This window comes from Haplochromis burtoni, unplaced genomic scaffold, assembly GCF_018398535.1.
Source record: "Haplochromis burtoni strain Fernald_Lab_line unplaced genomic scaffold, NCSU_Asbu1 Contig_173, whole genome shotgun sequence".
NCBI classification, from domain to species: Eukaryota; Metazoa; Chordata; class Actinopteri; order Cichliformes; family Cichlidae; genus Haplochromis; species Haplochromis burtoni.
In genome coordinates, this window is record NW_024582534.1 from 92,268 (window position 1) to 105,987 (window position 13,720).

The 13,720-nt window shown below is 47.2% G+C and overlaps 2 protein-coding genes across 4 annotated transcripts in view; both read right to left on the reverse strand.

The window, feature by feature from the left end:
- Positions 1–3,001, reverse strand: part of lhx9 (LIM homeobox 9) — a 14,211-nt gene extending 11,210 nt beyond the window's left edge. The window contains exon 1 of one of the 3 annotated variants that reach the window (XM_014337275.2): positions 2,468–2,995. In XM_014337275.2, coding sequence (XP_014192761.2) covers positions 2,468–2,639 — 172 coding nt within the window. In that variant the 5' untranslated portion in view covers positions 2,640–2,995. Of the gene's footprint in view, positions 1–2,467 lie in introns of all 3 variants that reach the window. The other 2 variants (XM_014337274.2, XM_014337273.2) reach the window with 2 other exon arrangements.
- Positions 3,002–5,085: 2,084 nt separating this feature from the next.
- Positions 5,086–13,274, reverse strand: cunh1orf53 (chromosome unknown C1orf53 homolog). The gene is made up of 3 exons (XM_005933783.3): positions 12,565–13,274; positions 9,691–9,792; positions 5,086–8,495 (listed from the first exon to the last, which is right to left on the reverse strand). Exons 1-3 carry the CDS (start codon positions 12,850–12,852, stop codon positions 8,424–8,426), a joined length of 462 nt encoding a protein of 153 aa, XP_005933845.1. The 5' UTR covers positions 12,853–13,274; the 3' UTR covers positions 5,086–8,423.
- Positions 13,275–13,720: the final 446 nt, after the last annotated feature.

Sequence of the window (13,720 nt, forward strand, 5' to 3'; positions counted from 1 at the left end):
TGTGTGTGTGTGTGTGTGTGTGTGTGTGTGTGTGTGTGTGTGTGTGTGTGTGTGTGTGACATAAATATTCTGTCTGGGGCGGGGCAGTGATCAGTGATAGGCTAGAGGGCGGGGACAGATTCAATTGAACATTTTTGAAACAATGTGATTTGTTTTCAGCCCAAATGAATGAGATTTGATTAAAAACTGAATTAATTAATGAATAAAATGTATCCCAGGTAACGACAGCCTCCTTACTCAGATAACCCGAACAGCTCGCTGCACGCTTACATGTATAGAAATCTCTCTCCCTCTTTTAAACGCTCTTTTGAAGCAGTCATTATCCACTGTCAAGGATTCATTAACGCGGCCCTTCGTCTTTTCTCTGTCTGCTGAATTAGGCCAAAACCTTGTTTACCTGCTGGAGAGTTGATCTGACAGCAGCCGAGAACTGTGTAGTCTCCGCATTTCATTTGTTTGTGTGTTTCTCTTTCTTTCTGCTTTTCTTCTTACGGGCTTTATAAGAAGCAACGTGGAAGTAAAGGCGAGATGAGAGAGAGAGACCTCCAGTTGGTGGTCGCCACAGGGAAACCTCAACCAGCTATTGCATATTTTTAGAAATTCATGCTTTTTAAAATTCCATCCCTATCTCCAAAGATGGTCTGCTTTACGCAGGGCGCAGTGGGGGCTGCAATAACGATCTGTGTCAGTTTTAAAAGGGTGTGGAAAGCTTTGTTGCCCAAATAATAAAGCCAGGAAATAAAACGCGTTCCGCTTCCAGTATGCAGTGCAGACCTGGTGACAACAAAACTATATTTTTTAATTAATTCGTTCATTAATTGGAGATTTTGGCCGCGTGACCTTCCAGCTGGATCCATGCCAGCGAGCTGTGGTCTTTGTAAGATCGATGACGGCATTATTTTTCATAAACAACAGACAAACATCAGTCCCGTTAATAGATTTAGCAAAGCTCGGGGAGGTTTGCAGGTGTGGATGCTTCATCTCAAGACGTGTTACATTATCACGTGAACCTCCCACCACCCATCCACCTCACCGCACGCGCGCGCACGCACGCACACACACACACACACGCGTGAGCACCAAGCGAAGTTGTGTTGGCTTTAATTGGAGGCCCCTTGATAGCAGCGCTATAAGACGAGGCTTGAACCCTCCTGGACGGGCTGGACGTGCAGCTGTTGTCAAACCCATAACGCTCATTTGCGCTCTGCAGTGTCCCGGCACCAGCCGCAGAGTGGTGGGGGGAAAGGGGCACTCAAAAAGGACACGAGGATTTCATTTCACCTGGACAAAGACGCCCCGAGTGGAACGATAAGCTCAGCTCTGTGTGCGATTTTTAATCTTAACTGCAGTTTTCCTGCCATTCTGCGTCTTCTCTGCGAATTAGGCAAAAGGGTGTGTTTTGAATATGAAGAAGTTTTTAAAGAAAATATCATTATTATTATTATTTTTAATGAAAGCGTTAATGTCGATAAATAACGCTGTTGTGGCCCGTTGCCTCCAGCAGTGACATTTAATATGACTGAAGAGCGTTTACCAATGTGTCAGTGAACACCAAGGCGATGGCGAGGGGCGGGGGGAGGGTGTCTTGTAGCTGCTGTTTGGTTTATTTTGGTTTTTCTGTATTTAAAACATATATTCTTGAAGCGTTTTATTTCTCTGATCGTCTTTTTATTTCACTTCGGATTTTGACCAAACTATATGTTTTTGTTTTTTTTTTGCAAAACGAAAAAAAAGTCACTTTTATTTTGAAATATCTTTTTAAAAAATCTATAACACCGTCAGTATTTTTAAAGTGTCTTTAAAAAAAACCGGTAGGAAATAAAACAGTGATTTTGTGTGTCATTCCCGCTTTAGTCAGTGAGAGTGATTTATCCAAGTTAAAGATTAATTTATTATTATTATTATTATTTTTAAGGAATTGAATTTATTTTAAGGCTTTGGAAAAGCACTAAAGCACAAAAATCCAGTGTCAGCATTTCTGTTTGACATGGCGAGAGTCGGCTCAGTGGGCCACTGACGTTTGTCAAATACATAATGAAAATGAAAATAATAATAATAATATCACAATCACGCACACAGCGACATTTTGCCTGTATTTTCATAAAACGCGTACATTTGTGTTTCGCACGATTTTACTGGCGTGCAAACTCCAATCTATTATTTATGTGCATAATCGAGACTGATTTAGGCAAACAGAAAAAAATAATAATAAGAAAAAAAATATATAAGTTTTTTTAAACACACACCGATCGATAAAATCTGCGCTTTTATCCTGGACAAAATCACCCATGTCACTGTCTTTATCACGCGTCAGATCTGTCGCGCATTGCTTCACACGCTGCCCGCTTCTCCTTTCGTTTTCCCCCCCAAAGCCCTCTCTGTGTAACTATTATTATTATTATTATTATTATTATTATTATTATAAGCGTTGCCCTCAAGAATAAATAGCTATGGAAAAAAGTCTTACCTGCGGCTGTGCAGTGTGAGAGTGAGATCCCTGTGCAGCGCGCAGACTGAGCCGCTCCGGACTGTGCGCAGTGTGCAGAGGAGACAGAGGAGAGGCTGCCGGTAGATGGGGGGCTGTTCCTCGTTTCTGAGCTTACAGTTCTAGTTCGGGCGTCAATTAAAACACAAGACATTTAAATATTCCTCTCTCGTAGGCAGACGGCCCTCAACACACCGCAGCACACAGAAAACGGGGAGCCATGAGCCAATGGCCTACTCAGCATGTAGGTTATAATCTGTGATGTGCTTCTGAATTAAAGTGGTGAAGTCGGTGGTCTCCAAATGAAACAACAAAACTATCACTGTATAAAATAAAATGTAGGGACTTTTCAGCAATTAAATATGTATTTGTCCTTTAAACACCCCAACTTAGCCTGTGCTGTAAATGAATCCTGCTCCTGCACGGTTATCATTATTGTTATTCATTTTACGCACCTAATATGAATAAGCCAGCGTCTGCACAGATCGGAAATGAAAGCTGGCTCCAAGCACATCTGGGCCTAAACAGTTATACTCCCAAAATGCATCATAGCTTCTTTACCTTTTATATACACACACCGATCGTATTATAGGAGACTGAGGTGAGCTGAGCACGGTTACAGGCTCACTGGCTGGAGAGGTTTGTGTGAATAAATAATTAGGGTGTAAAGTCAAACTGGATCAATCAAATCTGACAAAGATAGGGAGCGCAGCAACACACGCCTGGAGGGGAAAATGTTTTGGTATTGAATAACCAAATACCAAATCGAAGCCATTTTCAAAATAAAAGTGCTCATTAATTGACGAATTGTGCGCATTTTAATCATGTGGGTACTGGACCAAAACAGCGGAGGGTTGCCTATTAGGAAAGGTCGCAGTTTTTTTGTTGCCCCCGCCTCCCCCCCCTTCTCTGACCTCCTTGATTTCATATTTTCGTGACGACAAACGAATAATAAAAATGTGCGATCCGTTAATACAAGACGACACGTGACTCCCACCGCACTTTTTAGTCTAATTTTATTGATGCATTTCATTACAAACACAAATAAGACAAAAAAGACATATGTGTCTGGCACACTGCACGCCCGGATCCTTTTCTGAGGAGCTGAGCTGACAAACTTCATAAAAATTCAAAGCAATAATAAGTCTGTTCAGCCAGGAAGTAGACTTCCACACTTGCCTTGTGTGGCCTTGTGTTGCAACATCTAATGAAAAAAAGAAAGGCTGATGAAAAATTCACCAATAATTAATAATGTCAAGATTTTAGTAAATATTAATAGTGTTTATGTTTTGAGGATGGTTTGGTTGTGTCTCTCTTAATGAGGCCGTATTTTCTCAATTTAAGAGGTAAGTACAAGGAGCGCGAGGTTTCTTACTTTCTTATTATTCTCCACCTGAAATGCAAACTGACAATCGCGCATTAAACGGTATCACCGGTACGAGAATGAAAAGCGTTTAAGGAGCGCTCAGCTCCTCCTGAAGTGCACGTTCATCTTTAACACGAGAAAGGGAGGTCATCCAGAAAAACAACAGGATAACCCAAACGTGCTCGTGCTCCCCACGGAGCGGCGCGCCGTGCACGGATGGACTCGTTTCAATTGACTACGAGTGAATAGAATATTGTGTGAACGAGCACCGGGGCTGGAGCAAAGGGTGACAGTTAATTACACCTCTGCACCGCTGGCATAAATGATCACGTGCCACACTGCTAACAGTCATTTTGCTTTGCTCCTTCAGCCTGGGTTGACATCACAGTGTATCTCATCAATAATGCAACAACACTGAGATCTATTTCACAGCGTAGCACAACACGGAGCGCACACACAGCGTGCTAGGAGCAGGATACCCAGACAGGCGCTGCAGCGCGCTTGGTTAAATCGGCGAAACCGCGGCTACAGCGCCAAGCAGGTCGCCTGGCTGTCCCCCGCCCACCCCCGCACCTCCCCTAGTGCCTAGCTCCTCTCTGCTGTAGGGCACGGTGGTTAGATTACCACACATCCAGAGTTCATCTGGAGTTATCATTTCTGGGTCACCTCAAGTGACACTCAGTCTCGCAGAGGGAGCTCTCAGTCACTCCCAAAGCATGGCCAGAAAAGGAGCCTAGGAGAGGTGGTGGAGGCGAGGAGGCGAGGAGTAGGAGAGAAGCAAGGAAGAGGAGGAGGCGGTGGGAAGGCTCTCCCAGGATCCAGTGAGGTGCAGGGAACCACGGGCTAAACGCTGACAGAATGAAGGAAAGGGGTGGGAAGGGAAGGGAGAGGGTGAGGCGAGGAGGAGGAACAGAGGGAGGAGTGAAGCACTGTAAAGCTGTATCCCAGCCACATGAGCCTGGGTGGCTGGATGGTGAGACATCCTGGAAATATTTACAAACTCACAGTGGACGTGACTTTGTAATTATTGAAGCAGAGGCCATGTCAGAAATGCACAAAACAGGGGAAACGCCCCCCCGGCGGCGTCTCATAAAGAGGCGAAATGCTGAACGGCGATTTTAAGAAAATAACGACATGGAGGATAATACGAGAATCTCCACGTCTCCTCCTGCTGGTCATTTCTCCCCCGCCTCATCCTGCTTCTACCACTTTCCCTTTTCTGCCTCTTCCAAGCAACGCTCCCCCCCCTCCCTCCCTCTCGCCATCCACCCCTCCTTCGATCTCCTCCCTGCTCTGCTCTGCTGGAGCTCAAATCACAACCCCGGTCCCTGGCAGATGGAGGATAGGAAAGAGAAGCTCTTAACTAGCCAGCCTGAGCCGCTGCTCTCTGCACACCAACTGCTGCCTGCCTCCCCTCCCTGCCTCCAGAACAGCTACCACTACATGCACCCCACCCACCCCCAGCACCTCTGGGGACACGGTATCCTTCTGGGGAATGGTGCGTGTATTAGTCCGTATCTGGACACACTAGAAAGGACATGGAAACATAATAGATGGATGTTATTTATCACTACATAACCTTATGGGGCAGAGCAGCGTTTGCGAGGAGAGGGTTAGTAAATATCGTTTTGCTGTCAAACAAGCGCCGTCTTTCTACTTCGGTGAGCGAGGACACAGAGTCAGAAGACGGCGTAATGTGAAGCGAGCTGGAGGTTAGACGGCGTGACAGCTGAAGAAAGTGGCGACACGTCGGGTCCAAAGCGCAGATGAGAAATCACGAACGACTGCGGCGATGCAAAACCAGGAGGGAAATAAACAGGCCAAAGTGCTCCTTGGGCACTTAAGTGCCTTTGACTGCCCCCGACTCTGCTTTTATCTGGGCTCATCTGGCGACCGCGGCTCGGCCTGGCATGAGCCTGACCACCAGTTGCGGTCTGAGGGAGAAACTGCTCCTCTGTGCTATTTGCAGCCCTGTCTGTCCAAAGGAATCTGGTGCGCTGACTGTCACTCAGTGGCCATGTGTGTTTTTTATCACTAATTCTACCACAGGGATGTGGTTGTCCATATGACCACTGTGGAGGCTGCTGCCCCGAGGCGAGCTGACATTGTCTGTGTAGAACGACCAGACGTTGATGTAGGGGCTGCTCAAATGCTGCTTCAATATCAAGACACACACACACACACACACACACACGCAGGCAGGCATACTGAGCGGTGCCTGGCCAATTGCTGAGACTGATGTTCCTTTCAGCCATCATATGGCTGACACTTAAGTTTTTTTCCCCGCCAACCTTGTGTCAGTTCCTGGCTGCTCCGGCCAGCAGTGATGGAGACGCTGTAACCAACTGTGGTCGGGGCCACTGGCCGCGGGGCTGCTGTGCCCCTTTGAGATGGGGTGCGATGGGGGTGGGGGCTGCTGCTTGGCCTGTCAACTGGTTGTGACTGGAGCACGTCTGGTCACAGATCCAAACTGGACAGCTCGCTCTTTCTCTGCAGCTAGTGCCATCATCCTGCAGAAAGGCACACGGCGTATAGCTGCCACTCTGCTCCAGTACAGCATATGCTCCAGCTGAGGGTCGGACATGTTCAGTCCAAAACGCCTGAGAGAGTCGCCTCACGTGTCTAACCGGCTGCTGGGAGCACATGTGCACTGTGGGTAAAAGAGAAAATGATCGTGGTGCAGCTCAACCCAGAGACAACCCAAATAAAAGGCGGGACTTTAATCAACGTTAGATAAATTCATTTGTTTCAGTGATTAAACACAGAAACTAGCTGAACGCTCTCTCTCATTGTCCCAGTGCACTTCACAGGCTACTCAATCAATCCGCTAATGAATTAAGGATGAATTAGTAACCGGAGTGCATTTCTCTGCTAATCTGTGGAAGGTGTGCTGTTTGTGTCTCAGTCACAAACTGCTAGGCTGGAAGATGATGGAGGGGAAAAAATTCAAACTGTGCCATCACTGGATTGGGAAGACGTGGAGGGATGAGGCAGACATGAAAGTTGGCCTATTTCATGGTCAGGCTGCGGGACCGCCGAGGCCCTGAATGGCAATGCATCTACTTTAATGTGACAGACGAGTCCCTAGGCAAAACCGGCAGAGCCGCGGCAGGCAAGCGGGCCCAGGTACTTGATGAGTGTGACACCTTCGCCGTCCCGCTGTAGAAATGTTGCTGCCGCACGCTCCGCTGCCTCGGTTTAGAATAACACCAAATAAACTCGCCTCTCATCCCGCCTGACGACGCGTCCCCAGAACCTGTCCTCCCCAGCACTGTCGGGATCACCGATCTCCTTGCAGCCGCTCACAGGGCTTTGCTCCGATCGCTAAGCACTTGCCTTTGGGACCCACCTGCCGAGGAAAAGACACATCCTCTCATGGCGATGCCGTTTGCCCAATCGGGCGGAGAAGGACAAGCGTGCGCGTTGGGTTTGCGGCGAGCGCCCGGAGGCGTCACGCCGCCTAACCACATGCACTCGCAAATCAAGCGCCACATCTTTCCACGGCATAGGTAGTTCTATACGAGCGCTTGACCTTACCTAGCGCTATCACTCAGGGCTACGAAGCGCGCGGTCAAGTGCAACCTTTATTCTATATTGGCCTATTAGGAGCCACGCAGTGTTGCGAAGGAGCGAGCCTGCCTGCGCATGTGTGCGTCTAAGCGAGCTGGTGAGCGCCGAGCTGATCTATTGCAGTCCTGGGATGAGAGGGCCCAGGAGTTCATTAGGCTGCGGCTCAGGAGAGCAGCCGCGGGGAGCTGCACTGTAGCCGAGTGTTGCCAGGAGGCTGAGCTGCAAGTCCGGTGGGGAGGGCTGCTGTTGATGTCCGTGGCATGTTTGCTAACAGCCTGATTCCATCAAGTGGTGTAAAAGCAGCGCAGCCAAGTGTGAGGGCTGACCCCTGGCACCTTCCTATTTTTAACAACACAGTATCTCAGTCAAAGGTAGACAGTTCAGTCAAGCACTTGTGGTGTGTAAATGATGCTAATATTCATGCAGTCGTACGTTTGGGAGAGGAAAAAAAATAACAAGCGATGCGAAGCAAAAGAGCACAAGACTCCATCTGACTATCTTACAGTTACTTTCGCTTATATGCCCTTTATCTGGAGGGCAAAGATCTAAAATGCACTCTCAGTTTTTCATCTCCATACTCCCACAACCCTTGTAAATGCATCAGAAGAGCAGAATACTACAAAATATTAAATACTCTTGAAGAGAAAAGAAAAAATGAGGCTCAAAGGCATTTCACTGGACACTGAGAGGAAAAAACAAGTATCTGCAAAACAGAACAAAACAAAAATGTGATAAAAGACTGGTTTGCATGAGGGTCTAGTGAACAAATCCGTTCTCCTCCTTTCCCATTTTGCCAGAATGAAAATAATCCTAAGAATAGTTGTGATTCATAAGAGATAGGTATTGCACAGACACTACCCATATTTCATCATTTATTACACGGCTAAAAGAAAAAAATGACTCAAGTAGTCCAAATAACGACAGGCAGAAGACAAGCAACGTGTGGTGGGTTCCATTCCAAACAGGCTCCTAGCGCGTTACCTTGGCACGAGGCTGTTAGGTCTACACGTAAAACAGGGAATTGAACCGCTTCTTCGTGGCGGGGTCCTTCACGTTGACTTGGCCATATGGACACTGGGGGAGACGAGAGATAAATTAGCGCCGGTTAACAGCTGCATGTGGAGCAGAGCTTTAGTCACACTGAGAACGACACATGAGAAGCAGATCGAGCAAAGGAAAAAGGGACGAGTCGGATAAGGACAGGGGGGAAGACGGAATGGGATGGGACGGGGTGAAAGCAAAACCCAGAGCAGGGATGGAGAGTGGACAGAGCAAAGCAGATATGAGCAGAGCGGGGCTGACACCGTCAGAAAACCCACAACACGTCTGTGTAGTTGGTTTGTTACACACGGATGAACCGCTCAGCTTTGCATTTCACCCACCGATCCTTAGTCTGGGAACTTCAAACCAGCAGAGGTCAGAAATGATGCTGAGAAAATAGATCCCCAAACTCTGAGCAGATGAGCCTTTCTGCTAATGTCACGCTCACGTCTCAAGTCTGTGTCACAGAGTCAAACCCAGAATTTGATCTTAACCATATTTACTGCTGTGATCTCAGCTGAACCGTCAGGAAGGATTATGATGATGATGCCTTCGTGTCCTCAGACTGGACTAATTCAGCGTGCGTTGGTCTCACTTGCTGTCCAAAATGCGACCGCGAGTCCTCGGTCCTCGAGCTCGGCGATCAGAGCTCTGATTGTTGTAGCGAAGCCGTGCATCCATATAAAACGTGCAGGTCTTTGACGGCGTCGGAGGTTCTTCGCTCTAACCTGAAGACCGAAGGAGACTGTAGACGGCACTAACTGTTTAAAACATCGATCATTCTTTGTATAGGCGGTTGTGTTTGTTGTGGGTTGTTGGTGTGCAGCACTTTGTGATCCTTATCTTGAAAGGTGCTGTTATAAAGACAGTTTACATGTTTGTGCCCTTTCATATTTTGATGCAACGTACTGGACCATCTATTTCGTTTTATTTCTATTTGGTTCCATCCACGTACAGAAAGCAGCCTGGAAACTAACACACAGCGTCATTAGCCCTGTTAGCTCATCCTCTTCAACACCATGGAAGCTCCAACCCACCAAACCTGCTTTCGTTTCATGTTTTGTGCTGAAAATAAATGACGAACGTTGGTCAAAACTGCTCTGGCAGAACCACGGTTTACAAACGAGGTCGGTTACCGTTGGAAACAGACAGGATCAAACGTGCAGGGTGGGAAAAACACGGCAGAGGACAAAAACAGGGAGAAAACCAGTAAAAACAAAGAGCTCACGTGTCTGCACGCGCTGCCGCAGCACTTCCCTCTCTGAAGGTGGGCATACTCTGTGAACACCTTATACCCGCTGGAAGGGTCAACGTACATCTGCTTCTTTGCCTGAGCATAATGAAGATATTACCATTCAATTAGAGCGACACACAAACACATGTGGCGGGATGTGAACCGTGCACACAGAAATACATACGATACATATACTCACCCAAACACAAGGACGCCTGCAAGAAAAATAGTGCCTAAGAACGTATGCAGAGACAGATTGCTGTGGTTCAAGGAGAAGGAGGACTGGGTGACCTCTGAGCATAGAAACAGATGTAAGACACCCTCATTCTTAAGATATTACTAATTAATTAGCGTGCAATTCAGTAGGTGAGAATACGCTATGACTAATCCGCTGGTAGCCCTAGCACGTCGTTCTGACAATTTTCAGGATGGTGAAAAATCAACTTTACAGACAGTCGTTGTTTTATTTGGTGCAGTTATTCGTCTTGCATAGGCACAAAAACACCTTCTGTAAGTGGAAAAAGCCTGAACTCCTCTCCATCCCTTAGGAAGTTCCAAAATGTCATCTCTCAGTCTGTTTCAAACTGAGAGCCACTAGTTGGTGAGCTTTGACAGGCCACAAAGGGAAAAAGGCCCCAGGCCCTTTGGTGACACGGCTTGTCATTTCACATGCCATTGCAAGGCCACATAGTGAAGCTGGCATAGCTGGGCCCCCTCTGTATTGTACTTTTCCCACCCAGGCCCTACCGCTCTCCTCAGGTCGCGGCCAACTTGCCTCAACTTCATCCACACTCCGAAGCACAATATTTACAACAGATAAGCCTGAAGGCATGCGGATGACACCTATTCACCGCTGTCATCAGCACAGCTCGCTGGTTCTGCTCCATGGAAGAGCAAGTGAGATTTGGTGAATATGATGGATCTAGCACAAACAATCAGCATCATTTCTTTGGGGCAGCGGGCAGGTATTCTCCTCTGTGTGAAAGTTCACAACAATAACAGGTGGACACAGACACCTCCTACGTTCAGGCGCCGTTTCGTACCTCTTTCCAATACCTACACTTTCACTGCAAAATAATTAAGATGTTTATCTCGGGTTAGAATGGAAAGACTGAGTCAAAAATCATCAGTGGTTTCATCTTCCTAAATGTCACTTGGTTAAGGGCTCGGGGGACGTGGAGGAGGGTTGGGGGCACCGCCCTGGGAACAGGAAGGAGATGCATCGTAGCTGCCAGGTTATCGTGCTGCTAACACACGGTGGCCAGTTTGAAAACATTATGCTGGTATTGTTCCAGATTATTGACGTCAGATTTTAACTTGTTACTGTGTTTAAGAGAAAAGACTAATAAAAAAAACTATTCCAACAAAAATGTTGGAGCATGAAAAGTAAGAGGAGCTAAAAAGAAACAACATTTATCAGGAATCAGGTCAACTGGCAGCAGCTCAGTGACATGAGTGGGTATAAAGAGAGCGTCTTAGAGAGGCAGAGTTTCTCAGAATCAAACACGGGCAGAGGTTCATCAATCTGCAGAAACCTATGATTACATTATCAGAATAACGCAGAAAACTGTGAATATCTCATCATCTGCACTGCATAATATCAGAATATTTGGAGAATCTGGAGAAATCTCTGTGCGCACGGTACAACGCTGAAAATCAATAATAGATGCCCGACATCTTCTGTCCCTCAGCCAGAAGTTCCTGTCTGTGAACACAGTTCAACCTGCCGCCCACAAATGCAGGTGAAAGAACGAGATATAAGCGAACATGATCCAGAAACGCTGCCGTCTTCTCTGGACACCTGCATTTGAGGATGGCAGGTGACACTTTCCTACTTTGAGGGAAAGCAGGAATCTTTTGTCAGACCGAGAATGAAATTTGAAAGTCGTTTTGAAAAACATGGACGCTGCACACTCCAGACTAACTGCAGCTAAGTTCAAAAGCAAGCATCTCTGATGGTATGGGAAGGCATTAGTGCAGATGGAAGCGGCAGCTTGCCGTCCATACAACACTGCTGAATTACGTACGGCATCAATTATGACCGCAGGCTTCATAGGAGAGGCTAGGTCCTGAGCTGACCGGGTCCAGACCTTTCACCAGTTGGAAACATCTGGATCATCGTGAAATGAGAAGTACAGCAAACGCCCAGGACTGTCCAACAGTTATAAATCACACGATTTAAGGTGTGTAGATGTGGTCGAGATGACCTGCTGAATTAGAAACTGGTTGATTTAAGTGACTGAAGAATTTTTGGTGACAACGGGAAGATTGGAAAAATGATCATTCTTGATTTCTGCTGTGCCATTCAGATCGTGGGGTCGGAATTTGGCGCAAACATCCATTCTGCCTTATCACCAGATCTCAGTCCAGCAGGGCACCTTCAGGATGTGGTGCAACAGGAGAGCCACATCAAGGATGTGCAGGCAAATCTGCAGTGACTGCATGAAGCTATCCTGTCAACAGGGACCAGAATCTCTGAGGAACGTTTCCAGGAATTATTTGAATCTGTGCCACAAAGAATGAAGACAAAGGACGTCCAACCGCTGCTTTAATCTTAATTTAGCCCAGTGCATTTAACAGAGACAACACGTTTATAGATTATCAGCTGCTGCAACACTCACTGAACACATTATTCCATCCGGTGCTGATCACCTGTCACAACACGCACATTCTAAACTTTGTAACCATTTTTGCAGCTGTTACTCTGCCGTTCTTGGTCTGCAGTAAAGCGTCTGCGTCGGTTCTGCAGTTCGTCCAGTCGCAGAATTATCATCATTTCTCTGTAAAGCGCGTGTAATTAATCACCCGTGGATCTGCGGTCCGATTGTGCTACATGACACGATTGGCTGTCTCAGTGATGCATCTTACCGCACACGCTAGTCTATGGATTCTGTGGATGGCCATCTCGCCCTCTGTGAACTTTCCCGCGGAGGAGGGGTCGTTTTCGCCCCCCGCGTCGCTGACGTCTGCTGCTGTCGTGCCTTCGTCGATCTGTGACGCGCCGCTGTTCGCCGGTGGCTCGGAGCTTTCTCCCGACAGCTTTGGCATCGACATCGCTACGAGTCGTTTATTCAAGCGGAAGCAGAGAAGAACGAGTCTGCAGACAAACGCTTTACTCGGGAAGTTTTTGCGAAACATGCTTCTGCGATAAACCATCTGCAGGTTACAAGCAGGGAGCGGCTTTTATTAGGAGAACAACTGTGACACTGTGTGAGGAAAGAAACGCGAATGCGCCTTTCCCTGCTCATGTTATCTACACTGTTCAAATCCAGCCTCTCCCCATGTTGCTGCACAGAAAGTGTTTTACTTCCTCATCGGCCCCTGGTCACGTGCCACCAATGTGACCGTCACGTAACTCCGACCCACCGGCTCGTGCAGCGCCTCTGCTGTTTGAAAGCTGCCACTACACGGAGGTGCAAGTCCACTGTTAGAAAGATCACCAAAACCCCACAAATCCTGAATGAAAAAGTGGTGACCTGCTGGAGCGTTATTATTCAGTGTCACACCGATAAACTGAGGCCTTGTTTTCTGTAGCCTCTGCTATAGCATGGGGGTAAACATGCAACATCTATTTCATGGGACTACAATTAGCTTTCTATTAAAGAACTCATCCATCCACTTCTGTCAGGGTCATGGAGCCGAACCCCCTCTTAGGTCAAGACGGAGAGCACACCCTGGACAGGTCTGTGGTGGAACTGAACCCAGGACCTTCTTGCTGTGAGTGCTAACCATGAAAGCCACCAGCAGATATTTCTGTAGCCATTAACAACAATGTTTGTCCACACATATACTTCTGTGTGTATATGGGTGGTGAAGCATGCTGTCTTTCTTTGCGTGATTGCGCTGCAGAACAAACGCAGACAGCTTTCCATAATAATAAAGTAACATGGTGCCTTGGACGGATAACTGCAAGGTTGGTGAGTGGACATTAATGAGTCCTTTCAAGGTTATCCGCTGCTGCAAGCCACTACTGATGATGCCCCTGTTTCACAATTATGGGTAATGAAACCTGACAAGTGTCTTT

Coding starts and splice junctions, on each gene's coding strand:
- cunh1orf53 (XM_005933783.3), bottom strand. CDS start 12,852: ATGGTTTATCGCAGAAGCATGTTTCGCAAAAACTTCCCGAGTAAAGCG. Junction 9,793..12,564: donor TCCATAGACTAGCGTGTGCG/GTAAGATGCATC, acceptor CATTATGCTCAG/GCAAAGAAGCAGATGTACGT. Junction 8,496..9,690: donor GCGGCAGCGCGTGCAGACAC/GTGAGCTCTTTG, acceptor CGTCTCCCCCAG/TGTCCATATGGCCAAGTCAA.